Source organism: Ochlerotatus camptorhynchus, unplaced genomic scaffold, assembly GCF_037179485.1.
Source record: "Ochlerotatus camptorhynchus isolate MF236.1 unplaced genomic scaffold, CSIRO-AGI_Acam_v1.1 ptg000330l, whole genome shotgun sequence".
Lineage (NCBI taxonomy): Eukaryota > Metazoa > Arthropoda > Insecta > Diptera > Culicidae > Ochlerotatus > Ochlerotatus camptorhynchus.
The window spans coordinates 1650654-1678327 of record NW_027040818.1 but is presented as its reverse complement, the minus strand read 5'-3'; the positions used below and the strand labels follow the sequence as shown (position 1 = coordinate 1678327).

Sequence of the window (27674 nt, the reverse complement as noted above, 5' to 3'; positions counted from 1 at the left end):
ATTTAATCAATAAATTCATCTCGATATAGCGAGCATTATCGTTCAGCCGAACCCAAGCCGAACTGATTTGAAATTTGACCCATGCGAAATTGGCCTGACAATAAAAACCAAATCCCTTGTTTCAAAACATCCAGCTCTTATCGCACGCACTATCTTATCGAGCAAGTTTATCTTATCCAACATGGGGCTCAGTCGATAATTTGACGTTTTTCCATAGAGGTTGGCAAAATGTGATTAAGATATCGAGCACATAGAATCACTGCTTTTGTTTTGGTTGAACTGCATTCGGAATTTCCTCGCCTTATTAGTGGGTGCCTGGGTACTGGATTGGAAAGTCGACCGTTTTTTGTTGTTCGGTGAATTCTTAATAAGTCTTGCAAATGTCAAAGAAAATGATTGAAAAAGACAGTGTCTCCCGAGAGGAATATCTAATTTTACAGAAGAAAAATGCCATACTCGAAGCACAACTCGCAGAATATGGAAAAGTTGTAAGTTCTGGCCCAAATTTCGAAAGCCCTCATTAAGTCTGCTAATTAATTCCAGCAAACATCATGCTCAGACAACCTTGACTCGATGCGAGCAAACTTGAATGCCCTGCAAGAGCTGCTGGTCAAGTGTAGAGCGGAACTGTCGATTAGCGCAATCCATACACCCTCCCACTCACCACCGTCCCTGAAGGAAAATCCTCACTCGCTGGACATAGTCACGACGACGCCAACGTCGACCCGACCCAGCAGCTCTGCTGCCCTGAAAAGTGAAATTGAACTACTGAAAGCGCAGTTGGATATCTACAAAAGTGACTTTGCCGAAGAACGAATTGCGCGTCTAACTGTGATGGCGGAAAAGAATCGCCAAGCCAGCGAGTTGCAACAGCTTCAACAGCAGAACCGAACTTTGATCGTCGAAGCGTTGAACGGGTAAGGGGGGAGAAGGGGGCGGGTTGAACCTATTATTACTAATCGGACTAATCGCGATGATTTTTATGATTATTTCATTATACAGCCAAGCGGAACAGCAGAATTACAGCCGAAGGTGTAGCCGAATGTCTCAGGGAAGTGATGGGGGTGTAGGTAATGAGTCCCAACAGCAGCTGAGGATGGGAGACGATACGTATAAGGCGGATCGAAAGAACACTTCCTACTGTCAGCACTGCAATGGAGTTTTCGGGGATATTCACTCACTCGAGACGCACATTGACGAGTGTCCGGCGTATTGATATGTGCGATTTTTTGTAATGATTTAATTCGATGAGATTATACAATGAAATGCGTGCGTAAATTTACTAATTATATGAACGACACCTGACCGGGGAACGAAAGAGTTTGTTTTTGTTTTAGAATACATATTGTAAAAAAGATTTTGAAAGTGAAGTAGGATAAAACAATCAATATTTTACGTTTAAACTCGCCAAACAAAGAATGCGTTGCTTTTTGCTGAAGGAAGTGTTTCTGCTACTTAAAGCTACAACAAATTTGCAGTGCCCAACCTGTAAAATGTCTACCTTTTTTGACTCTTATTTCTCTTCGATCCTTGTTTGGACCCTACCCTGCTTGACCATCGACTTGGAAAAATTTCTCTTCGATCCTTCGGATTCTTATAGTAATATGATTGGAAGTCGATTTGGAGAAACTTGGTTCTGCCGCCATGGCGCCTAAGCACAAAAGAAAAGGACAATGGCTTGATCCCCCTTCTGATGAAATTCAATAGAGCAATCAATTTGATATGCTTACGGATGATGAGAATGATCCATCATCCAGGCAAAATTCAATCAAACATTCCCGGCTTAATGCCAAAAAGGAAAAAGTTCCCCCTATTGTCGTAACCACATCCGATTTCCATGCTCTTCGCAAGGAACTTTTTGAACTTCATTCAATTTAAGTTTTCACTTCAAATTTACCGTCGGGGTGAATGCCGTGTATTGGCTGAAACCTTGAACGGATTCAAACGTCTTCTCACATACCTTACTGAGAAGCAACACACATTTTTTACTTATGACACCAAAACTGAACGTCTGTTCAAGGTTGTCTTCAAAGGTCTGCCCAGTGCTAAATCTCCGAATCCGATCAAAGATTAATTGACTAAATTAGTCCCAGTAATCAAAATGAAAATGAAATCCGATCTTGGCGATTCACGCAACGGGATTTCCAATGATTTTTATTTAGTTCACTTCAAATCTCGTGAACTAAACAACCTTAAGGCCTTGGAAAAAGCTAGCCTTATACTCCATGTCCGAGTGAAGTGGGAACACTTCAGGAAGACTGGAGGAAATTTCCAAAACCTCACCCAGTGCCGTAAGTGCCAGGGATGGGGTCACGGAACAAAAAAAATGCTACATGACAGCTAAATGCAGGAATCTCACGCTAAGGACGACTGTCCTGTGAAGGAAGATGCTTTAAAATTTAAATGTTTAAACTGTGGTGAAACCATAAATTCAATTTTCGAGAATATAAGACTCGCAAAGCTTCGAACTGTAAAGCATTACAGCTCCTAAAATCGTATTTTCACAGGAATCATTAATTGACATGCACACCAAAAAATTCTGAATTTTACTGGCGATGTAAACATCCATGTATGCAAACATTCATACATGTAAACTTCCTTTTCACGTAAACTAGCAACTTGCAAAAAATGTTGCAAACAAAAGTGGACAGTTGCATACAATATATGGGATATTATATGACATGTTTCATAAATTTACACGATCTATAATCTAAACTTGTATGATATATGACGCTCCATTTATGTGCATCATAGTAACGGAAATTTACACTACTTTTTTTTAGCTGTGTGATTACTAATATCACAGACAAACAGACGTAACTCTTTGAAAAACTTGTTCTTGAAAACATAGTATCTCAAAACATATAACCTCAGTAACGACATCTCTCTGGCTTCTCGCGGAAAACAAGCTTGCTCGCTAACTCGTAAACAATATTGCATAAAAGTTCTATAGAATATATATAAACGTCAAAGTGTTCCGATGCCAGCGCTGCGGCGAGTAGTTCGCGGAACTGATAATATTCAAATCAACCGTTAAATGCATGAACGAAGATACACAATGAAGAGTTACGTCTGTTTGTCTGTGCTAATATGCTGAAAACTAACTACATGGTTGAAGCTATACAAACTGGAGTTTAAATTGTGAACAATATCGTCATGGCTTTGAAGTTTAGTAATGGATGTTAAATCATTAAATATTTTGAATTGGAATGCTCGATCTCTTAAAGATAACGAAGACGAGTTTTTTAATTTTTAGAGAGTTCATAAAGTGCATATTGCCGTTATAACTGAAACGTTCCTTAAACCTGACCATAAGGTTAAGAAGGACGCAAATTATTTCATTTATTGAAACGATCGTCCTCGTGGAGCCTCTGGTGGCGTTTCCATCATTGTTCATAGACGTAGCAAACATCAAATTCTTTCTTCGTTAGAAACCAAAGTTTTTGAAACTTTAAGAGTTTCTTTCGAAACAAAATTTGGACAACTTACAGCTGCCTTTTTGCCATTCCAATGCGTAGGCCAGCAAACGAATTTTCTCAAGAGTGACCTTCAGAATCTTACCATAGGTCTAAACTCTTCATTATTTTAATGCATAACAACGCCTTGAAATAATGCACCGATGAACCCCTCGAAACATAGGAAAATCCACGAACCCCTCATTTTATCCTTCAAACTTTCATAGCGAATCAAAACAAACATAGTATAGTACTACACGGTAAGAAAAAAGTACCCAAAATTGAGTTCCTTTCACTCATCACGTGGCTTCCGTGGGGCTACGTAAAATTAAGTTAAAGAAGAAAACTCAATTTTGAGTAATCCTGATCATGAATCCACGTTGACCAAGTTGACAAAAAAATAATAAAACGGAGCAGACTGGAACCGAACCATGGACGTTGAGATTACGGGGCCCGTGTGTTGACCACTCGTCTATCAGCGCTTGTGAAAATGAAATTGTTAAAGGCGCTAAAGAGCAACCTCAATGAAAATAAACTTATATTTGAGTTCATTTATTATTACTCAATAGTTGAGTAAATTTTAACCAACGCCGCTTTTCTGATTCACTCAACGGCGGACCTCAAATGATAGAACCCAACGTTGAGTTTTTTTTTAAACTTAATTTTGAGTATTTTTTCTTACCGTGTAGAATTTCGACTGGAATGGGATACGTTAATCGATTTGCTTGGGACCAATAGGCTAGTCAAGTAGTGAGCCAATTTAAAATCGTTAGTTTCCACCGGTTGCTTTAACTGTTCCACACCTTTCACACGTGAACGCCTGGATAGTTATGAGGAATGGTGGGTCGTTCGTGGCCTATCTGACCTCTGTCCCTTCGCTTTTCCATCTATATCCCAATCAGAAAAATCCTTTCTCCATTTTCCCGCCTGCATCTCCTTGTAGTAGTTGCACCCACTGTACTGTAACCTATCCCTACCCCTGCGCTTTGGTCAGATAGCGTATAGGGCGTCGTTGTGTCAATTTGGTCGTGGCACATTTCGAGTATATGAGAGAGTGATTGCAGTGGCGTCGCCTTAACCTCAATCTACCTGTGCACCAACTCTCAAAAAATACAAAATTATCAAAATATTGCTTCCAATGGATAGATTTCGAGTAAACTAGAAGATTAAGAGTATTTTTCAACCGATTCGAGTATGAATATGGCAATAAATCTGGTTTTGAAAGTTTGTGCACAGGTAAAAAGTGAGGTTACGTGACGCCACTGAGTGATTGAAGTTTGCTCAAAAGTGCCTGAGTAAAATGCAAGTATTTTCGATGATTACCCGTAGTTGTTACAGTGAAGATATACACCCATATTCTCGTTTATGTCTGGACGTGTTTGCCATACAGAAACATTTTTATTTGATTTTGTGTGGTGGATGGGTTTCGGGCGTGGATGGGCATATGGGTGATAATATTAAGTTTACGTTAGGATAACGTTGAAACATTGAGAAATGTATCGCTTCAGTTTGAGAAGCACTTCACTTCGCAACCGATGAACCATTCTGACGGCCCACATTGCCGTGCAGGTGCCGTTTGTTGGCAGGGTCCAATATTGGACAGTTTGATGTTTACACACAGAGATTATTTTACTGGGGTCAGTAATTTTTTACTGGGTTTTCAAATAGCTGAAAAAGTCAGTAAACTGAAAATAACGGTCACACGTAATGCAACGAAAAATTTTAACATATTTTATTTTTATCATCAAATAAATGTAATAAGAACAGAGTCTGTATAAATTTCAAGAAAAAATCACTTTTATACAATTTTTTACAATTTTTTTAAGTTTACTGACTTTTTCAGCTGTTCAAAAACCCAGTAAAAAATTACCGAACAGGGAGGCCGTGATTTTGTGTGTATAAAGTACCATCAGTTAAAACTGTATTTTTGAACTTTATCTCTATACCACAGACAAACAGACGTAACTCTTCATTGTGTATCTTCGTTCATGCATTTAACGGTTGATTTGAATATTATCAGTTCCGCGAACTACTCGCCGCAGCGCTGGCATCAGATCACTTTGACGTTTCTATACATTCTATAGAACTTTTATGCAATATTGTTTACGAGTTAGCGAGCAAGCTTGTTTTCCGCGAGAAGCCAGAGAGATGTCGTTACTGAGGTTATATGTTTTGAGATACTATGTTTTCAATAACAAGTTTTTCAAAGAGTTACGTCTGTTTGTCTGTGTCTATACATTCTTAGGTGTCTTAGTAGATTATCATGTTGGTGTAAGCTGATTCAAAGAGTAAATGGTATTAACATTGAGCTGTCCATAGTTGGGCGTTGTTGAACTTGTGGTACTTGCACAACATTTCATGTGAATACCAAAGTAACCATATAATCACAAAATAGCTTTAGGTGTGGGTTCAGAGTGGGACAATGTCACTGAGATATGGTTAGTTGGGTATTCAGATGAAACTATTACTTTACAAAACTAATCCTGGTTGTATCTCTTTTTCGTTTGCATGTAAAATTGTTTGATATTACTAACCGCACCGAGTCTTCATTCCGGGTGGTGAGCGAACCTGAAGAAGAAGAAGAAGAAGAAGAAGAAGAAGAAGACCATAAGCCCCTTCTCGGAACGAGTGTTTTGTTAGTGGACTTGGTCTGCGATTCAAGGTTGGACTCTGTGATGATAAGTATCACATAACAGGTAAAGTAGGTAGCATCATCTTTATCGAAATGTAAGTATTATTGACAATAATCATAACTAGATTATATGCAAATTTATATGATAGGTACCTGGATCAACGTTGTTTAAACATGCGCATTAAATCGTGACGACATGTAATTCTGCATTTTAAACCTACCCAACCCTTTTCCTTTCTACAATCCCTGAGCCGCTGGTTCACCATAAGTGTACCTCGCAGAACTTTTTTAACCCCCATGGGTAAAGATGCTGTGTTGCTCACTCCTCTCCCCTTCCCTGGTGTATTATGGATGGTGTGAATATTCACATCGGTGACATGACCCCTCATAAAATGAAAATGAAAATGAAAATGAATATCTTTTTGAGATTTTAGCAGTCACGTTTTGTTTGTAGTTTATATTTTATTTATTTCATGTAATTATCGTAAATAATAGTTATTCAATAATAGATAGTTCATACATATATTCGTATTTTGACGCGAAGCGCTGTGGATTATAAGATGCTCGATGACCCTCGAGGGATCGATTTTGCTTACTGAGCAGAAAATCATGGATTTAACCCCAAGCTCTTCCACAGCACAATAAATCGCCACCATCATTTGTATATTTGATATTGAACAATACCCTCGGAAACTATTTGCATATCAAGTGAAAACGTAGTCCTGTATTGTCGCGAAGCGTTATGGTTCTGAGATGCTCGATGATCCTGGAGGGATCGTTTTTGCTTACTGAGCAGAAAATCATGGGTTTAATCCCAAGCTCTCCGTCATGACTCTTAAAATTCATTATCACTAAACAAAATTAATATGTTCTTTCGATAGCCGGCTATCGAGAGATTAAATAAACAACAAATAAACAATACATACTTTTGGTTGCATCGCCAACTTGAGGTGAATCCTAACCGAATACCCTACCCAACCTTCCAACTCCGTAGCACTTATGAGGGTGTCGCTAAGTCGGTGGCCTCTCGTTAAGTAAGTACTACATCAACATTTCCTTCCCTATCCCTAGTTATGGTAAAGATGGGCGTGGCCGGGAATAGCGACAGTCATGCTTCTGTTACTCTTGTTTAGATTGGAACCAATGTTTACTCCTGAGCATTATTCCTGAAAGTAGTCTAACTGAGAATTTCAGAAGAGACGTGAGTGTCGCTAGTATCCAATCTACGAAGTATATCATAACAACGCTAACGCTAACGCTAACGCTAACGCTAACGCTAACGCTAACGCTAACGCTAACGCTAACGCTAACGCTAACACCACTGTACTGTAACCTATCCCTACTTTACTGTTATACATTTTAAAGTTTAAACAATTCCCTGCTAACAAATTGACAATATTTTAATACATAATCATTTAATTATCCCACTAACCAACAAAATTACTTATAAAAACGTGACAGTACGTTAAACAATCATGTACAATTTAAAAATTATACAAATCTTGTAACAAACGGTTACAAATTGGTTACCCATTCGGTTTTGATCGCCTTCTAGGAACTTTTGAAGTATCCAAAGAAATAATTTCTAATCCGAACAGCACTACCTTCAACTACCATAGAGCTGATTGGGAGTAATATCGAATAATATGCAAAGCTAAGATGAAATTAATTATGCTCTTGAATCTCTGACTACTTCTAAAGTAGTCAAGAGCTGCCTCAGTACCAAAATGTGAGGTTAAATTCGAATAAATTATAATAGACGACGTCTTAAACAAGTCCGTCGGAGACAATATCAAAGAACACGCGATCCTGCCATTAAAGTTATTTGGCGGGATTTGCAATAGTTAATTTAAATTTAGCATTTATTTGCTGTGTCCATTCCCCGGGCCATGAATGCAAAAATAACTACCAACCATTCCCTCGTTTTCACCCGGACAAAAATGTAAACAATAATAAAACTTTTCTCGTTTGATTCCAACTCCCCGGCAAGGTGACAGATAATCTTAGTTTCACGTACCCACTTGCAAATAGTAGATGTCGCCACACAACGTAAACAAAGGGACTGCCCTTCACCGCCGCAATTGGAAGATTGCCGTAAAAGCTCAACGCAGATGTCGCCACTGCATGATGATGATAATGTTGACAGACTGCATATAAAGTTCGTGAAAATTAGCGTTAAATCATAATTTTCATCAAGCATGTGTAAAATTCTTCCAATATAACATTCGAATTGCAGAAGAAAACGTTTTTACGATCAGACTAATGTGCAACTTTGAATTTTCCAGTTGAACTTTCATAAGATATATTCATTTCATTTCGCGGCTCCAACAATGCTGCATCGTAAATATGATGTAAACAGAAGTAAATTGCTCAATTACTCAAAATAAAGATGATTTGTCATCTGGTTATCACTGTGAAGACCATCTAGCACCATTTTATAGTATGGTGCGTGTTGAGTAAAGCAAGTTCCGTTGCGTTTTCCGTCGAAAATTGTGAGCATCAATATGTTTGCTAACAAAAGGCCAAAATGAACATTTATTGAATATTGGCGTCCTATACAACCAATCTCCATTACCACCAGCATGATACAACCTTTCCTAAGTAAATTCACTTAATTTCCACTTTCATCCTAGCACATATTCACCATTTTCCGAAAAATGCCGCTGCGCAGGAGGTAACCTCTCCCTGTGGGTGCAAACTTGTAATGCATAATTTTCCATGAAAACATCTCCGATCCATACCGAAATAATAACAGTTAGTTTGCAAACACATTTTCTTACACGATTCAAGCAAAAGTTTCCATGGGAAATTATTAGTTTTTCTTTATGTACCGATTTGCCCCAAAAATCGTCTGTTTTACTTGAAGAATTTGGAAACTATCCTCCTTCTAGTAGTTCTCACTTCGAAATGTAGGTGGCGTAAGCATGGAAAAGTTTCACTGCAAGACGCCAATGGTATTTCTCTATGCGGGAAGGCAACTTTTTGTTTCACCATGGTGAAATGAAATAAATCCAAACAAATTGGAACAGATTGATGGAAGTTTTTCTTATATAATCAAATAGAAATAAAAACACATTGGTTAATTCTATTATATTTTGCTCTTGAATATTATCAGTCTCGAGAATAATGTTTCTGAGCATACTTGTGCGGTGAAGACTTGCAATAAAAAGCCGTATTATTAAAAACAGTTTACTTCCCCATCTTTCTATTGAGGGGTGAAAAAAATACAAAATTGATTCTTATTCGCGGTGAGTAGCAGGTTTGCTGTGTGAACACTAACATTTCGTATATTCATTCAAACATGAAGAAATAAATAAAATAAATTAAAATAAGCCAAATTTTCGGAGTACACTGGGAATGTACTGGACTTGTCAAGTTGCCCCCGGGTTGTTTGATTCAGCACTTTTCTGCGTTCCACGTAAGTATTGTTTTTAATTGTGAATTTCGGGAAATAAGTGCAAGATTTCCGAAAATCTTGAGACTTGAGGTAAGTAAGTATGCTACAGCTGCTAAATATAATCAATTTTTCTGTTTTTTCCTTGATTTTTTTCCGTCGATCTTGTTTTCCGTACTGAGTACCAATGCTCCCGACGCCAGGAAGGCAGCTCCCACACCTGGACCCTACAAATCGACCCATCTACTAATGAACCGGGGACCAACCGAGGGACCAACGGCTTTACTTCCCTTCCGAAGGAAGGCGTGATCAGTGATTTTATGCCTCAGAAATTCAATTGCAATTCTGCAAAATGCAACAAAAAGAAAGCAATACATAAAAAAATTGATATTATTTTTGAATCAACAAACATATTTTTATTTCTACTGCGTGAATTGTCAGACTTCATAAAATAAATTAGATTGAATCAACAAGAAATCTCTTTTAAAAACAAACATATTTTTGTTGTTGACCCAGCTGCCAAATTTGACAGCTTACGTCAAAACCATGAAAGCTCTTGTAAATTCGAAAAGATTTTCTTTTTGATTTAACAATCCATGGATTTTAAGGAACAACAATACTGGATTGTTGAAATAATAATGATTTCTTTTTGCAGCCAAAACAAAATGAAATTCTTATTGATTTTACGTAAAATATTATATTACGTTTAAAACTAGGGGCAAGACGGCTGTACTCAGAGTTAATATTTTCACAGTGAGCAAATTTGAGTAACTCATATTTACTCAAAAGTGATCAAAGCAGTCTCACATTCGTCAAGAAATTAAAAATTAAATCAGTATAAACATACATTATCTGCCAGAGTGTCAGGGTAATCCTATCCGTATTTTATTTTTTGTATTCTTGCATCAAATACTCATTAATCTGTGTATTCTTCTTTTCAGTATGAATTACTCTTATATGCGTGGTCTCTACTATCGTGGGCAATAAAGTTGACAAATCAGGAAAAGATATTTCCGATATGATCCCGAGAAATGAACCCGTTATTTGGCGTGCTTTATTACGAATTGCCAAGGGTGTGTTCTTTCGATGGTTAATTTAGCATTCTATTAGCAGTTTTGGCATTGACTCTTATAATGATCATGCATTGGAAAGTGTTGATTAGACTTATTTTTAGTTTTAAGCCTGTTCAAGATTTGACCAATCAAGCAAAATCGGTGAAGATTAAGATTCTCACCGCTTCAAATGTATGATTTAATTTCAGCATCTTATATAAATAAGTTAGCACGAGTTGCGAATTCTAGTTCGAATTGTTCTGATAGAGCAGTAAATTTTTATATTTGACTAGTCAATGATCTTTCCAATAATCTCGGTTTAAACTTTGTGAAAACTGTAACTCCTCAATGATTATTTCTCTCCAAAGTCGCAAGTGAAACGCGATGCAAAGGAAGAGAAAAACTACCATCAAAAACTTCATTCGTGAGCAATACAGTCCTGGAATCATAAAGCCGTAGTCTTTGAAACCTCTGCCAAAATGTGCATCATCAATACGTTAAATTATGTCAACTCCATATTCACTTGAAAATCCCATTACTATCATCGTAAAACAATGATAAGCATACACAGATTTTGCAGACTGCAACACGGATTTTGTGGATGGCAATCCGATATGTAATGTTGTTAATTGATGAACGTATATTTTCCTCGTCAAACGTCTTTGCTTGACAATCGTGGAATGTAAAGAGGCTGAATTGGGTAAAGAGGCGACACCTTATCCATTTGACAGGTCTTCTGCTCGATTGGAATAACTTTTGCTATGACTTTGACAGATAATCGATTGTTCCAATTTTGACATGTCGTCTCTTTATAAATTCAGGCTCTTTAGTGGAATGCAGTCAAAACTAACAGGTTGCTATGTCACCGTGCATTGAATATTGAGCAACTCGAGTTACTCAGAGTTACTCAAAATTTACTCCAATATTACTCATTATCAAAAGCTGTCTCACCCCTAGGTTTAAAATATTTTTTTCTACGTGCCTGAGGAACTAAACTTTCGAAAATAATGTTTCGAAATTAGACCCAAAGTCCAAATCCTTTTGGAAACTCACAAATAAATTTAAAATAAAAACTCAAAAGCCTATTGCAGCGCTTAAAGAAGGTGGTAAAATTTTGATCACAAATTCGGAAAAAGCTCAGAAACTTGCTAGGGGCTGTTCATTAACTACGTAGACGGTGACCCCCTCTCCCTGCGTTGACAATTGTTCATACAAAAAATAAAATTTGTATGGGCCGTGGATAATAATTATCAATTATTGTCAACCCCCCTCTCCCTAAACTGTCTATGTAGTTTATGAACAGTCCCTAAGAGCAACCGTACCAGTCGTTGCCATTTGCGGGACTATTTTACTTACGAACAGCGTTTCCATTTTGGCTTAATCACTCCTCTCCACACCGGTCGTTGCTATCAGAGTCATAATTTAAGTTACCGTTTTCCACACCGGCAAAACAAATTTTTGACGTTTATTCAAAATAGCAACCGTCTGATGCGTTGCTACCGGGTTGCTAAATTTATGAACTCACTACTTCCCAAGGTGCGTATTGCTATTTCCCCCACCTGAATAGCAACCCCCGGTACGCAAGTAACGTTATGGTAGAGGTAGGTAAATGTGCCTTATTTACTCATTGGTACGGTTGCTCTAAAGGCCCAAGCGCAATGACGGCGGAAAAGCCCGATCTGAGTAAGCCTACTTGTCGGATTGAAAACTAGTTAGATCCAAATCGACTTCGGTTAGGCATCTTGATGTCATTAGTGACAACTGTCAAACTTTCCGTTTCCGTTCCGCTTCCGCCCACATTGCGTTTGGGCCTTAAGCAATTCGAGAGTTCCCATAATTATTTCAGTACGAATTTGATAGCATAGATTACATCCACAGAAGAAAGGTTTATGTATTTGCTCATTTTTCTATGCGTTGCTTTCACCTTCGCTCAAGTGAAGCGCTACTGTATCTGTCGCTTGGATTCTAGAAAAGTTGCCAGTCTTTTTTGATATGATATCTTCGCTTGAAGTCAAAGGTTTTCTTGCACTAATACTTATGATTTACCCCGAGTTCTGCACTAATACTTGTGCATTTCACAAACGACAGAGAAGTCTATTGAGAGCGGAAAAGATGCATCAAAAGTTGCATACAAGATTGCGTACAAGGTTATTGAAACTTTCAAGAAATTTGTACACGACCAATGAGATGAGATCACTCATCATCACGGTTTTTCTCTCAAAATCGCAAAAACGCACACGGACGATGAGATCAACTAAGAATTGAGTTGGATTCGACTCAATTTAGCAAAACGTGGATTTACTGACACGGCCAATGAAATCAACCCAAATTTGAGTTCACTTTACTTATAATTGCAAAAAGTACAGGATCTCAGCGATGAATAAATTAGTTGCCTTTTGTTTTCTTGTGGAAAACCTAAAAAATTTGCCGGAAAATGAGGAAAATTTCCGAAAATTTTACTCAGTCTAGGAGTAGTACCAGTAGACTAAAGCTGGGTTTAGATAGGGCAAGTCAAATGATCAACTCAGTTGAATTCAATTGGCTTGCAAAGTTGAGCCTGGTTCAACTTTTTTCAATTCAAGTGAGTTGATCAAGTCAGTTGAATGGCATGGTTTACACGTTCAATTCGCGTTCAAGTCAGTTGAATTCAACTGACTTGATCAATTGACTTGCCCTGTTTAAACCCAGCTTAAGAGAATCCAATCTTTACCTTTTTCATATTCGGGATGTTTTTTCCTGGGAAAACCTGGAAAAACATGAGGAAAATTTACTCATCACGGAGTTCCTGTACTTTTTGCGATTTATGAGTAAACTGAACTCAAATTTGGGTTGACAAATTTTCGTTGATTTTTCTCATATTCGAGAAGTTTTTCCATGAAAAGTTTGGAAAACTTTGCTAATTTTGTGAGCAAATCCGCCCCCATCTTTTTTTTTCCTTTGTTCGGGATCTAACACCACTGCGACCAGTAATTTGATCTATTGTAGTATATCCCGTGTCCTTAGTTTAGTGCATGTCGTATTACTCCATCACTATTGAGAAATGATGAAGTATTCGATTTTTTTTTTACTTTTGTCATTCTTGCATTTATCGCAAGGATTCGACCGAAGACAACAAATCAAGAAGACTGGCAACTTTGCCAGAATCCAAGCGACAGATACAATGGTGCTGCGCTTGAGTGAAGGTGGAAGAACGCATAGAAAAAGCAGCAAATACACAAACCCTTCTTCTGAGGATGTAATCTTTGCTATCAAATTCGTTCGAAGCATTTACCTTTGAGCGATTTGTTGTCTTCGATTCAACTCTAATTGAAAGGTTCCGCTATTTATACCCTTCGGAGTGTTGAAACACCCTCCAAAAACGCGTCCCTTTGTCAGTCAAAATTGGATACCTTAGCAACAAAATTAAGGAATAACACCGATAATGACCATGCATCAGAACCCTAGTCTTGACCACTTCAAACTAGAGAACAACGAATAGAAGATTAGGAATCACATACCTAGATGAAGACTAACTAACTCATTTTATTCCTTCTTTCAAGATCATCCTCGGTGGACAAAGCCGAGTCTTTTTTTTTTTTCCATTTCGTTTATTTGGCAGGCTCAAATGTTATAAAAATAACTTAGCGGAGCCGAGTAACATAGAATACCAATTATGGTACTCAAAATACAAAAGAAAAATATGTACAAATATATTTTATCATATCATTTTTCTGGGTGGCGATCGAAGCGGCGACAAAGCGATCTTCTCCCGTGCACGCAACTTCTTTCTTTCCCGAATTTGTTCCTCATTTTCATTGAACCCGAATCGTGATCGCTGCTGCTGTTTCTGGACATCGTTTCCCGTTGCATGCTCTCCGCTACTCTCGTCGGTCGTCGGGGTAGTCACGTCCATTTCGTTATCTGCATTCAACATCTCCAACCCCGTATCCGTTTCCTGATCGCTAATGACAAACGACGCACCTTCCACCACTACACCAGCATACGTACTGCTGCTGTGTTGTTTTCTTTCACTTTGCTTTCCTTTTTCCTTCTGTTGCTTCTCCGGTTCCTTCCGAGCCTTCCGCTTGGGACAGGAAAGCTTCCGGTGTCCGTCCGCCTTGCACAGAAAACATTTGTCTTTGTTGCCATCATAAAAAATGTTTCCTTTGCGATTGAAGAAATGTAATGACGTGGGGATTTCCTTCTTCACATCCATATATACACCGCGTATCCCTGTATACACCTCAAAACACAGATCAGTTGGAAATTTCTCCCGGATGATGCGTTTAATTTTCCCATATTTCCCCAGCACTTTATCCAGCTCGTTGTCGGGTACCTCTGGTGGCAAGTCATACACACGCACATATTGAATGAATTCACCAGCATGCGACATGCGTACCTTTGCCGTCGTTCCATTCGCATAATGGAAGATTAAATCCTCCGAATTGAATGTCAGAGCATGGAGCATCGCTTCCTCTGATTTGAACTTCATGAAGACTCCCCTTTCCTCACCAATGCGATAAACAGCTTCCATTTCAGCCGGATCCGCGTCGAGTGCTTTGGCGAAATTTACTATCTCTCCGATGTTTGGTTTGGCATCACAATGGCTGAAGCTAAACTTGATGGTGTTTTTTACTTCACACATCTTGCACCGTAGCAACAATAGGCACCGAACTGCTAGCAACGAACAAAGAGCAACTATATAATAGCGAGTCTCGAAAACAGGCTATCGTGTGGTTCACAACGAAATAAAAAATCGACTGCTGCTGTAGACAGCTGTAGGGCAACTGTAGCCGAGTCTTGTCACTATCAACAAGGCATAAAAAGTAACAAGGACTAAGATGTGTTCCTTGGATTACTGAAAAATCCTGTTCCCCTAGTTTGAAGTAGTCAGGACTAGGAATCGGTGGTAGATCTTACATCCCGTAACGTACCACGAAAAGGTGATCTACCCACGTTACGGGTCAATCCGCCCCTATTAAAATCCTTCTGATTTTCCTCAAGATTTAGTCGGTTCGCGTGATCGACCGATTTTGCTTCAGAAGAAATGACAGATTGACGTAAATGGGATTTTATAAGGGGCTGATAAAACATGCAATCCAAATTGCAATCGACGAAAAGCTACTAAATAGACCGATTGTGTTGGAATGTATCACCTCTGGGACGAATAAATAATTATTAACAGCAGCTTCATTGATTTTAGTATTTAACTTATAGCGAATTAGTTTAGTCGTTTCAGAGCATAAAACGCTGTACAGACTGGAGAGTTATAACATGTTATAACGGTAGTCAAATAATTGCAACAGAGAAACCACTATCAAGATAGCGCAATAACATGTTATAACTCTGTAGTCTGAACGTACTATAAGACTTACTTAGTAACCTCCGCTTTTAGAAATTTCTCCATGCGAATGAGTTAAAGTGACTTACCCCCTGAGTTGAATTCGTTTTCAGTGTACTTTTTATTGCGAGGGAACGAAACTCAAATTTGGTTTACTAAGAATTAATTAATGCTACATTTCCTTATAACTGAAGTGAAAAAAAATCACGAGTTCTACATTGTGGTCGATAAGGGAGTATTTTATCGAATCACCATGAGTTGCATTATTAGCGATAAGAATGATGGTAGTCATCAAAATAATAATAATATAAGTCCCATTGCTTTATTCGAGAAAACACCATCCTATAATTTATTTTGTGTTGGTAATAATTTTTCGAAACAAAACGCTTTAATTAAACGAAACTTAAACAAAATGCACTGGCAATAATGATCATAATGATGTCTAAAACTATAATCTCTCGCACACGTTGAACAATAAGGAACCAAACAAAACAATGATGACACTTTGGCTTAGCTAAATTTAAATTCCAACAAACAGAGCTGATAACTTTTGTTGCAGGTTGATAACGACCAACGACGACTAATTAACTTTCTTTTTCGAAATAATGGTTCATTTCTACATTGATCTCTACTGAAGATTTGAATAATCGTGGCTTCTTACGTGATGACGGTCGGTGCATCGCGACCGGTGAAGCTGGGCAGTTTGGAGATTTCCAGTGCAATATCAATCAGGGGTTTCAACATGACGGAAGCCTGCCCGAGAACGTTCTCCTTCTCGTAGGAATCGATGTACAGACGAACGGTGGCCCCGGAACTGCCTGTACCGCTGAGACGCATCACGATACGGCTACCATCGGTGAATACGATGCGAAGTCCTTGCTTGGTGGAAACAGATTTGTCGATAGGATCGTTGTAGCTGAAGTTGTCTCCCAACTTGACCTTATAGGTTTTTCCTCCGGCAGAGAAATCTTTGCCGACAAAGGAAGCGTCGGTGATAGTTTTTTCCAGGGAGGTCATCATCTCGTTGCACGGAGCTAGATCGCATTCCTCATAGTCGTAGCGGGTGAAGTAGTTTCGGCCGTAGCGCTTCCAGTGTTCAACGCAAATTTCCTCTACACTCTTTCCGGTATGCTGCATGACCGAGAACCAAGCCAAAACGGCCCAGATGCCGTCCTTTTCACGAATGTGATCGGAACCAGTTCCGAAGCTTTCCTCTCCGCACAGACACAGGCGGCCGGCGTCCATCAGATTGCCAAAGTATTTCCATCCGGTGGGGACTTCAAACAGTTCCTTGTTCAGAGCCTTGGCAACCAGATCAACGGCGGAAGCCGTCGGCATGCTTCTAGCCAGACCTGTGACTCCATTCTTCTTAAAGTACGGAATGCATTCGAGGTAATGAGCGATAACGGCAAGTGAGTCGCTCGGGGTCACGAAGAACGCATTGCGACCGATAATCATGTTACGATCACCGTCTCCGTCGAAGGCTGCTCCAATGTCGTAGTCCCCATTGCGTACGGCTTCGACCAAGTCTTTGGCGTAGGTAAGATTCGGATCCGGATGAAGTCCACCAAAGTCTGGCAGTGGAGTCGTGTGAACCACGCCATCCTTCGATGCTCCCAGACAATTGACAAAAATTTCGTTTACGTAACTTCCAGTCACTCCGTTCATCGCATCGATTCTCATCTTAAGTGGCTGGCCATTGCGGGACTTTCCACTGACAAAGTCCTTTAGCTTGTCGAAGTCGAAAATTTCCTTCATCAAACGGATGTAGTCAGTAACGGAATCGATGACCTCCACCACGAACGGCTTTCCATTGACTTCGTAGTTGTTGACTCCCGTTTTCGAGACATCAATGGCCAATCCTTCCGTAATTTTGTACTGTTTGATCTCTCCCGAGAGAGCGAAAATTTTATTGGTAAAATTGTCCGGTGCCGGTCCTCCGTTTTCGCAGTTGAACTTGATCCCGAAATCGTTTTCCGGACCACCGGGATTGTGAGACGCAGTCAGAACGATTCCACCTAAAGCCTTGTGACGGCGGATCAAACTGGAAACGGCTGGCGTGGACAGAATACCATTCTGACCTGCCAGAACCTTAGCCACTCCATTCGCAGCGCACATTCGCACAATCAGCTCGCAAGCTTCCCGACAGAAGTAACGGCCATCTCCTCCTACTACCAGGGTGGATCCCGCCAATGGGGCACCATTAGCATCCAGGATGCATTGTACAAAATTTTCCGTGTAGTTCTTCTGGGTGAACACTTTGACCTTTCGTGACACAACAAGAACACCGTTAAGAGCAATGAAAACAGTGAGGGATTTTTTTTAGTAGCTTACCTTCTTTCGAAGTCCGCTGGTGCCGGGCTTCTGGCCCTCGAATGGAGCGGTGGCAACGGTGGCGATGGTGATAGCCATTGTTCTAACAAGCACTCTTTGTGGATCGCTTCTTATCAGTATAATAGAGATAGTATTGCACAAACTCTGCCTGCAAAATGAATATTATTCACTACTTAACCGTACGGCAGCTTCTTATGTGGAGGATTGCTAACGAACGAATGGATGTTTTCCTGCCGATCCGAACGAAATATCTGTTTTGAATGTCGCGTGAAGGTCGCATCCACCAGAGCACTGTTCGCGGATTGACGGTTTCTCACGTCTCATCGAAGTTTGGAGGCTGGTTCTCACGGGGTGGTGTCACTCCTTCATTTTGATTTTGAAATTTATTTGTATAACAAACTTAAGTTAAGTAGAAAAATAATAATACAGGAAAAGTTACTTAAACTTCATTTGAGTCGTTTATAAGCTGGCAAAAGTGTTCAATTTACATTTAAAATATGGAAACATTAACTTGGAGCGCACTTCCCGGACGCACCCTGCAATGTTTATCTTTAAATCCCAACCAGAGTCGCGTTGATAAGATTTTCTTTAAGGTGGGCGTAAAATTGTTTATCACTCAAAAATATTACTACACGAAGAAAGATTAAAATTTGATCATTCGATTATTTGATTATTTTACACTAAAGTCTTTTTTTACATGGTTTTTTTACGCGGTTTTTTTTTACACGGTTTTTTTTACACGTTTTTTGCGATTTACACGGTACGTTTTTAACGATTTCTCGACAACGATACAACCTATCGACTTGATTCCAATCACATTATCCGTTTCAAGCTATAGGTAATCGAATGGCATACCTAAAAAAAAAAAAATCACAATTTTTGGTGTAAATACAGAATTTTTTAAAATATGTCTATATGGACCATAGCATGCTTTAATTACAAATGGCATCAAAATTCGATTTTTTAAAAACATTTAAACATGTGAAATATAAAAATCTCGTAGGTTTTTTTACGCGGTTTTTTTTACACGGTACGTATCCCCGTGTAAAAAGACCTGACTGTATTTATAATTATACTAACTCCGAATAAATTTGAACAAAGATTTTGTTCAGAGTATACCACTTTTTGATGTTGTAAATTGACAAATCCAAGTTTCAATCGGCCACCGTGGCACTGCAATCGCAGCGGTGATAAGTCCGAAATAATGTGTCAAACTAAATACATTTTTGAAATTTCAACCAAAAAACTCATTCCTCGTCGAACGTTCGACAGAGCAAGTTTGCTTACGCTACTCTCCCGCCGCCGCAAAAGTGTTTTTCGGAAAAAAGTGGATTTTTTTTCTCTCCCCGATCGGAGTTTTTTTTACACCTTCAGGTGTGCAGTGCCACAGGCGGACATAAACGTTCCCCGGAGGAAGCAACCATCTCAGCCGAGTCTGAAGATTGGATTGTCCAACGGTAAAACTATCAACCACCACCTAGACATCGCATCATACGGCATCAAAAGGTCATCACCCGTATACACCGTACAACGAAGCAGCAGAACTGCAGATACGGTCTATACAGACCGGACGGTGCCCTTTGTGCTAAGCCACGTGCTGCAACAATAGAGCGATCATCTCTGCTTCATCGTCATCGCACAGTGGAGTTTGTAAACGCGCCATCCCGGCATATAGAGATAAGTTAATTTTTTTCTCAGCCTAATTCTTTTTTTTTTTTTTTTTTTGTAAATAATTTTTTTTTGTGTGGTTTTTGATTTGCTAATATTAAGTAATCCCCCTGCAGCGTTGAATTTCCTTTCTTACAAATTATTATTTTTATTATTATTCATTATCTTATTTAGTTTTTTTTGCACATATTTTATTTTATTTTTATTTTTTTAACACTGAGCAATTCACTCACAGTGTTGACTTCCTTTTCTTGTTGTTTCCTTTCCAATTTCAATCCATATATTTGAAATTTGTGGAAAATATAAACATTTAATAACTAAGATTGCAACCAATTCCGTTGCGGTGGTATCTTAAGTCACCGCAATGGATGATACAAATAAAGGCGGGGGTCTGTCGCTTGACATCTCTGATGATGAGTCAATAAAGTCTCCCTCATTTGAAAAGCTTGATAGCTCTGAGGAAATGGATACCCTCGAAGAGCACCTTGATCAAACCACCAGCAAGAACACTGGAGCCTATCCAAAAGTGAAATCTCTACCACAGCCCCCTTCTCCTCCATCGCCGCCTTGTCCACCATCGCCGCCTTGTCCTTATGTGCCCCCTACTCCACTCCTTCCCCCGAAAATATCAGCGACCCCCCGCCACAAGGCTTACCCTGATGACTCGAAAGGTCCGTGGGTTGTTTTCTTCCGGCCCAAACAAAAACCTTTGAATATTTCTCGGATTTCGAAGGATCTGACAAAACATTTTTCGGCCGTAACCGATATCTTTAAGGTGACGCCAAACAAACTGCGCGTTACCGTTGATAACCTGAAACAGGCAAACCGAATTGTTGCCTGTGAGCTTTTTTCGATCGAATATCGAGTCTACGTCCCCAGTTGTGACGTAGAAATTGAAGGAGTGGTCACCGATTCGAGTCTGACTTGTGAGGATTTCCTGCAAGTCGAATCTTTCGGCATTTTCAAAAACCGTGCCCTTCCGAAAGTCAAGATACTGGACTGCATTCAACTGCAGTCAGTGTCGCACATAGGCACAAACAAAAAGTATACCCTCTCAGATTCGTTTCGTGTGACCTTTTCAGGATCGGCATTACCTGACTACGTCACAATTGGGAAGGTTCGACTACCTGTACGCTTGTTTGTACCGAGGGTAATGAATTGCTTGAAATGCAAACAACTAGGTCACACCGCGGACTTTTGTTCCAACAAACCGCGGTGCGATCAATGTGGGGAGGAGCATACGGAGGGTCCTTGTCATGCTACACCAATATGCGTTTACTGTAAGGATGCTCCGCATGCTCTGAGTGATTGCCCGAAGTACAAACAGCAGGGAGAAAAACTAAAGCGGTCCTTGCAAGCTCGCTCTAAGCGCTCGTTAGCAGAAATTTTGAAAACGACCGCTTCATCTTCCCAAACCACCCCAAAAAGCAACAACACATTCCACCTCCTGCCAGATGATGATCAGGGCTCTGACTCAGAGGTTGGTGAGAGTAGTCCTTTTGTCTTTAACGGCAACACGAGGAAGCGGTCCAAAACAAACGTCACCCAAAAACCTCGTAAGGCCTCTCGTACGGACTCTCAACCTACCTTGACAAATTTAAGAGGTAGCGGAAATGTAGCAAAACCCCCACCACCGGGATTTCAAGTTTGTAATTTTAACAAAGACTTTCCGCCACTTCCGGGATCATCTAAAACCCCAGATATCCCAGTTTTTCAGCCAGAAAATCAGCTAAATAACCAGCAAGAACATGATGCCATGTTCACGTTTTCTGGAATTGTGGAGAGCATCTTCAATATATTCAACGTCTCTGACTCAACTAGGAACATTATTAATTTAGTGCTTCCATTTGTGAAAACTCTTTTGAAGCAACTAGCTTCTAGGTGGTCCTTCCTTGCATCGATCATATCTTTTGATGGATAATTTTCCGAATGAGGTCGGAGATATGATCTCTCTTCTTCAGTGGAACTGTAGAAGTCTTATACCGAAACTTGACGCATTCAAATTTTTAGTTCACAACTCACTTTGTGACGCATTTGCTCTTTGTGAAACATGGCTTTCTTCAGACACCGATCTCCCTTTCCACGATTTTAACATTATTCGCCTTGATCGAGCAGATTCGTATGGAGGGGTGCTTCTAGGGATTAATAAGCTCCATTCCTTTTATAGAATCGATCTGCCTTCCGTGACAGGCATTGAAGTTGTCGCGTGTCAGGTAAATATTCGAGGTAAAAGCCTCAGTATTGCCTCAGTATATTTTCCTCCGAGAACTGCGATTTCTCGCCAAGGTCTCTCAGATATCTGCTCAGTTTTATCTGAGCCTCGGTTGATCTTAGGAGATTTTAACTCTCACGGTACAGGCTGGGGGGAACTGTACGACGACAACCGCTCAACCTTGATATACGACATGTGCGACATCTTCAAAATGACAATTCTGAACACCGGGGAAGCAACACGAGTAGCCAAACCTCCAGCAAGAGTAAGCAGATTAGACCTCTCACTTTGTTCGAGTTCACTATCGTTGGATTGCTCGTGGAAAGTAATCCAAGATCCCTACGGTAGTGATCATTTGCCAATCAAAATTTCTATTACCAATGGTTCATCTTCCACTCGCTCGGTTGACATCGCGTACGACCTCACGAAAAACATCGACTGGAAAAAATTTGCGGCCACGGTTCTCGGTGGTATTGAATCGGTTGAGATACTCCCTCCGCTGGATGAGTACTCCTTTTTATCGCGACTTATCGTTGACTGCGCTCTTCAAGCACAGACGAAACGCGTTCCGGGTGTTTCCATTCGCAGACGACCTCTCACTCCGTGGTGGGATAAGGATTGCACCAACGCGAACAGCGAGAAGTCCGCCGCGTTTAAACGCTTCCGCAAACACGGTAAGGTCGGGGATTTCGAGCGGTACACCGACCTCGAGAAAACTTTCAAGGGCTTGATTAAAGCCAAGAAACGCGGTTACTGGCGTCGGTTCGTCGATGGTTTGTCGCGAGAGACTTCCATGAGAACACTCTGGAATGTCGGCAGGAGAATGCGAAACGCGTCATCACCGGTCAACGAAGACAAGGAGTACTCAGACAGTTGGATATTCAGCTTCGCGCGGAAAATTTGCCCTGATTCGGTGCCGGTTCAAACCAACGTTCGTGATCGTCCGTCGGGTAATAACGAAATAGATTCTCCGTTTTCGATGGTGGAATTCTCACTTGCTCTCCTCTCGTGTAACAACTCAGCCCCAGGAATGGATAGAATCAAGTTTAACTTGCTCAAAAATCTCCCAGACGTCGCGAAGAGACGCTTGTTGAACTTATTCAATCAATTTCTGGAGCACAACATTGTTCCGGATGATTGGAGGCAAGTAAGAGTTATCGCCATTCGAAAACCCGGTAAACCCGCGTCGGATTATAACTCGTACCGTCCCATCGCGATGCTGTCCTGTATACGGAAATTGTTGGAGAAAATGATTCTTTTTCGTCTAGACAAATGGGTCGAGTCGAATGGTTTACTTTCAGATACGCAATTTGGATTTCGGAGAGGCAAAGGAACGAGCGACTGTCTTGCGTTGCTTTCAACTGAAATTCAACTGGCCTATGCGCAAAAACAGCAAATGGGTTCAGTTTTCTTGGACATTAAGGGGGCTTTTGATTCTGTTTGTATCGACGTCCTTTCGGATAAACTCCACGATAGTGGGCTTTCACCAATTATGAACAACTATTTGAGCCACTTGTTGTCTGAGAAATATATGAGCTTTTCTCATGGAAACTCGACAACTTCACGAATTAGTTACATGGGTCTCCCCCAGGGCTCATGTTTAAGCCCCCTTCTTTATAATTTTTATGTCAAAGACATTGATGGTTGTCTTGATGAAAATTGCTCGCTAAGGCAGCTTGCAGATGACGGCGTTGTGTCTGTTATAGGGCCAAGTGCACCGGACCTGCAAGGACCATTGCAAGATACCTTAGACAACTTGTCTACTTGGGCTTTGAAGCTGGGTATCGAATTCTCTCCGGAGAAAACTGAGTTGGTTGTTTTTTCTAGGAAGCACCATCCTGCACAGTTACAGCTTCAGCTAATGGGTAAAACAATCACTCAAAGTATTTCTTTTAAGTATTTAGGTGTCTGGTTCGATTCCAAATGCACATGGGGAAAACATATTGCGTATCTGAAACAAAAATGCCAGCAAAGAATTAATTTTCTTCGTACAATTACTGGAACTTGGTGGGGAGCACACCCGGAAGATCTGATCAGGTTGTATCGAACAACCATCTTGTCGGTTCTAGAGTACGGTAGCTTCTGCTTTCAATCCGCGGCGAAAACACATATCTTGAAGCTGCAACGGGTTCAATACCGTTGCCTCCGAATCGCGCTTGGCTGTATGCACTCGACGCATACGATGAGCCTCGAAGTACTCGCGGGTGTTCTCCCACTGACAGATCGTTTCGCGGAACTGTCCTTCCGGTTTCTTATCCGTTGTGAAGTAATGAACCCATTGGTAATAGAAAATTTTGAGAAGCTACTCGACAGAAATCCTCAAACAAGATTCATGAGTTTGTACTATGAGTACATGACGCTGGAGGTTGGTCCTTCTTCATTAATCTCCAATCGTGATTGCTTTCAAGCCTTCTATAGTTCCTCTGTAAATTTTGATCTGACCATGATGCAAGAAATCCATGGAATACCAGATCACCATCGGTCGATGGTTGTTCCCTCAATTTTCGCAATCAAGTACCACCATGTAAGTAACGATAAAAGATTTTTCACAGATGGGTCAACCATAAATGCTTCCACTGGATTTGGTGTATTTAATCAATTTCATAGCGCCTCTTATAAACTGCAGAAACCATGCTCAGTATACGTTGCGGAACTCGCAGCTATATTTTACGCAGTAGAGCGAATTGCCTCACTACCGTCTGACCATTATTTTATTTTTACGGATAGTCTTAGCTCATTGGAGGCTATTCGTTCAATGAGGCCGATGAAGCACTCCTCGTATTTCCTGCCTGAAATACGATCTAAACTGAGTGCTTTATCTAACTGCTCCTATACTATCACCTTAGCTTGGGTCCCATCTCATTGCTCAATTCCGGGTAATGAGAAAGCGGACTCATTGGCTAAGGTGGGCGCTATGGAAGGCGATATTTTTGAGCGACAAATCGCCTTCAACGAATTTTTCTCCATTGCTCGTCAGCAAGTCCTCATCAGTTGGCAACAAAAATGGAATGATGGTGAATTGGGAAGATGGTTACATTCTATTCTCCCTCAGGTGTCGAACAAGCCATGGTTCAAAGGGTTGGACATGAGCCGCGACTTTATACGCGTTATATCAAGGCTTATGTCCAATCACTGCTCGTTAGACTCGCATTTCTATCGAATTGGGCTCTCAGGCAGCAATTTATGTGCGTGTGGCAGTGGTTATCACGATATCGAGCACGTTGTTTGGTCATGTACCTTACACCGTGTTGCCAGATCTGAGTTATCCATATCCCTCAGGGCCCGAGGAAAACAACCCGCGATACCCGTTAGAGATGTCTTGGCGAGCCGAGACCTCGACTATTTGAATTTAATTTATGTGTTTTTAAAACGGATAGATTTGAGGATTTAGTAGTTAGTGTCATCTTGTGTTCTCCCAAGTTGTTAGTTGCCCATCGGTGTACCCCCATGTTTGTCTTTTTCATCAGAGTGTCGCCTAGTTCGAGATCAAGAGCACATTGCTCTCCAAACCTTGTGTTCACAATCCCTACCCTGCCATCCATTTGTTACAATTTGTTACCCCTAACCTCGAGATAGCCGCGAGTAATCGGCCTCCGCTTTACTAACGTTAGTTTTAAGTAATTTTGTTATTTAAACAATGAATATCGGCTCCGCAAAGCTACAGCAAATGAGCCTGGAAAAATAAACGAATTATAAAAAAAAAAAAAAAAAAAAAACCAAAAAACTATTATTTTGTATTTATTCTAGCGAGTTTCTGTGGGAGCCAAAACATGATCCGAGCAAAAAAGTAGTACTCGTAATAATGGTATATAATTCTGAATTTTATCGTGTTTTGTTTCGAAAATATCTTCCAAATAAACAAACATCATCCAGATCACCCGATTCGTCCACTGACTAAATCTATTGCCACATAAAAATTAATTTCAGTCGGTGTATTAATCAGCAGATTAAATCGTTTTTCGTCTGGTGCTACACCGAGCAATCGGCCTATTCAATAGTTTTTCGTCGATGGATTTAGTCGGCCAACTTTGTCTGCTGTTTAATCGGCAGATGATTTCAAACCTTAACATGTTTTCTGTAATTGAACTGTCTTGAAGTAGCCTTTTATTTAGGAACAATGCATTACAAAATAATTTTATGCATTTTGTACAAGGTTCATCCATGCTGAAAAGAAATTTGCATGAAATTACATTGAAATTAAACAATTTTGCAAACAATCAATGAAATTGTCAAGGGCTGTCACAGACTTATCACCGTCGGTTAGTGCTCATTCCTGCCACCAGGCGCGCAGGAGTTTAAGTTGGATTTCTCAATTGACAAATCCAAGTTTCAATCGGCCACCGTGGCACTGCAATCGCAGCGGTGATAAGTCCGAAATAATGTGTCAAACTAAATACGTTTTTGAAATTTCAACCAAAAAACTATTATTTTGTATTTATTCTAGCGAGTTTCTGTGGGAGCCAAAACATGATCCGAGCAAAAAAGTAGTACTCGTAATAATGGTATATAATTCTGAATTTTATCGTGTTTTGTTTCGAAAATATCTTCCAAATAAACAAACATCATCCAGATCACCCGATTCGTCCACTGACTAAATCTATTGCCACTTAAAAATTAATTTCAGTCGGTGTATTAATCAGCAGATTAAATCGTTTTTCGTCTGGTGCTACACCGAGCAATCGGCCTATTCAATAGTTTTTCGTCGATGGATTTAGTCGGCCAACTTTGTCTGCTGTTTAATCGGCAGATGATTTCAAACCTTAACATGTTTTCTGTAATTGAACTGTCTTGAAGTAGCCTTTTATTTAGGAACAATGCATTACAAAATAATTTTATGCATTTTGTACAAGTTTCATCCATGCTGAAAAGAAATTTGCATGAAATTACATTGAAATTAAACAATTTTGCAAACAATCAATGAAATTGTCAAGGGCTGTCACAGACTTATCACCGTCGGTTAGTGCTCATTCCTGCCACCAGGCGCGCAGGAGTTTAAGTTGGATTTCTCAATTATGTTAAATTTTTATAAGCATGTTTCTGCTTCTGCACACGATCGACCGAGCCCGGTCTTTTTCAAGTAATTTATGAATCCTTTTTATGGCCCTTATGTTTGGCCACATAACATATGTGGAACTCGATCATCAATAATCAGCCCAGTGGCAGGCACGTAAGCAACATGTTATACCGTGACAGCGGGCCCAGCACAGCAAAATAAACGATTTGAGCCCGGAACATGCTGCCTACTGTCAAACGCTGCTGTTGGTATAGGCCTTATCACTGGCCTGTCAAAAATCGACCTTATTTCAGGCTGAACATTGCATTAGGTCCTAAGTAACATAGACAGATTATCTTCGTCGAGGTCCTAAGTAACATAGACAGATTATCTTTCTCGAGATTATCTGGTCGGAGGTTATGGTCCATGGATGGTTTTGTATTGTCGGTCAACTTTACGTGGAATATATCGCAAATTGGTAATCATTAATTTACAGGCAACCTATTCGCGATATATTCCACGTAAAGTTGACCGACAATACAAAACCATCCATGGACCTTTCTGACTACCATAACCATTACCATTAAAATTCTCAAACCATAAGTAAAAAGGTT

The 27674-nt window shown here is 40.0% G+C and overlaps 2 protein-coding genes across 2 annotated transcripts; one reads left to right on the top strand and one right to left on the bottom strand.

The window, feature by feature from the left end:
• The first annotated feature begins 384 nt into the window (after positions 1-384).
• LOC135708564 (uncharacterized) lies at positions 385-1282 on the top strand. Its single transcript, XM_065230666.1, has 3 exons — positions 385-488; positions 544-917; positions 1003-1282. Exons 1-3 carry the CDS (start codon positions 393-395, stop codon positions 1214-1216), a joined length of 684 nt encoding a protein of 227 aa, XP_065086738.1. The 5' UTR covers positions 385-392; the 3' UTR covers positions 1217-1282.
• Positions 1283-16204: 14922 nt separating this feature from the next.
• Positions 16205-18415, bottom strand: Pgm1 (phosphoglucose mutase 1). Its single transcript, XM_065230296.1, has 2 exons — positions 18188-18415; positions 16205-18118 (listed from the first exon to the last, which is right to left on the bottom strand). Exons 1-2 carry the CDS (start codon positions 18263-18265, stop codon positions 16511-16513), a joined length of 1686 nt encoding a protein of 561 aa, XP_065086368.1. The 5' UTR covers positions 18266-18415; the 3' UTR covers positions 16205-16510.
• Between the last annotated feature and the right edge of the window lie 9259 nt (positions 18416-27674).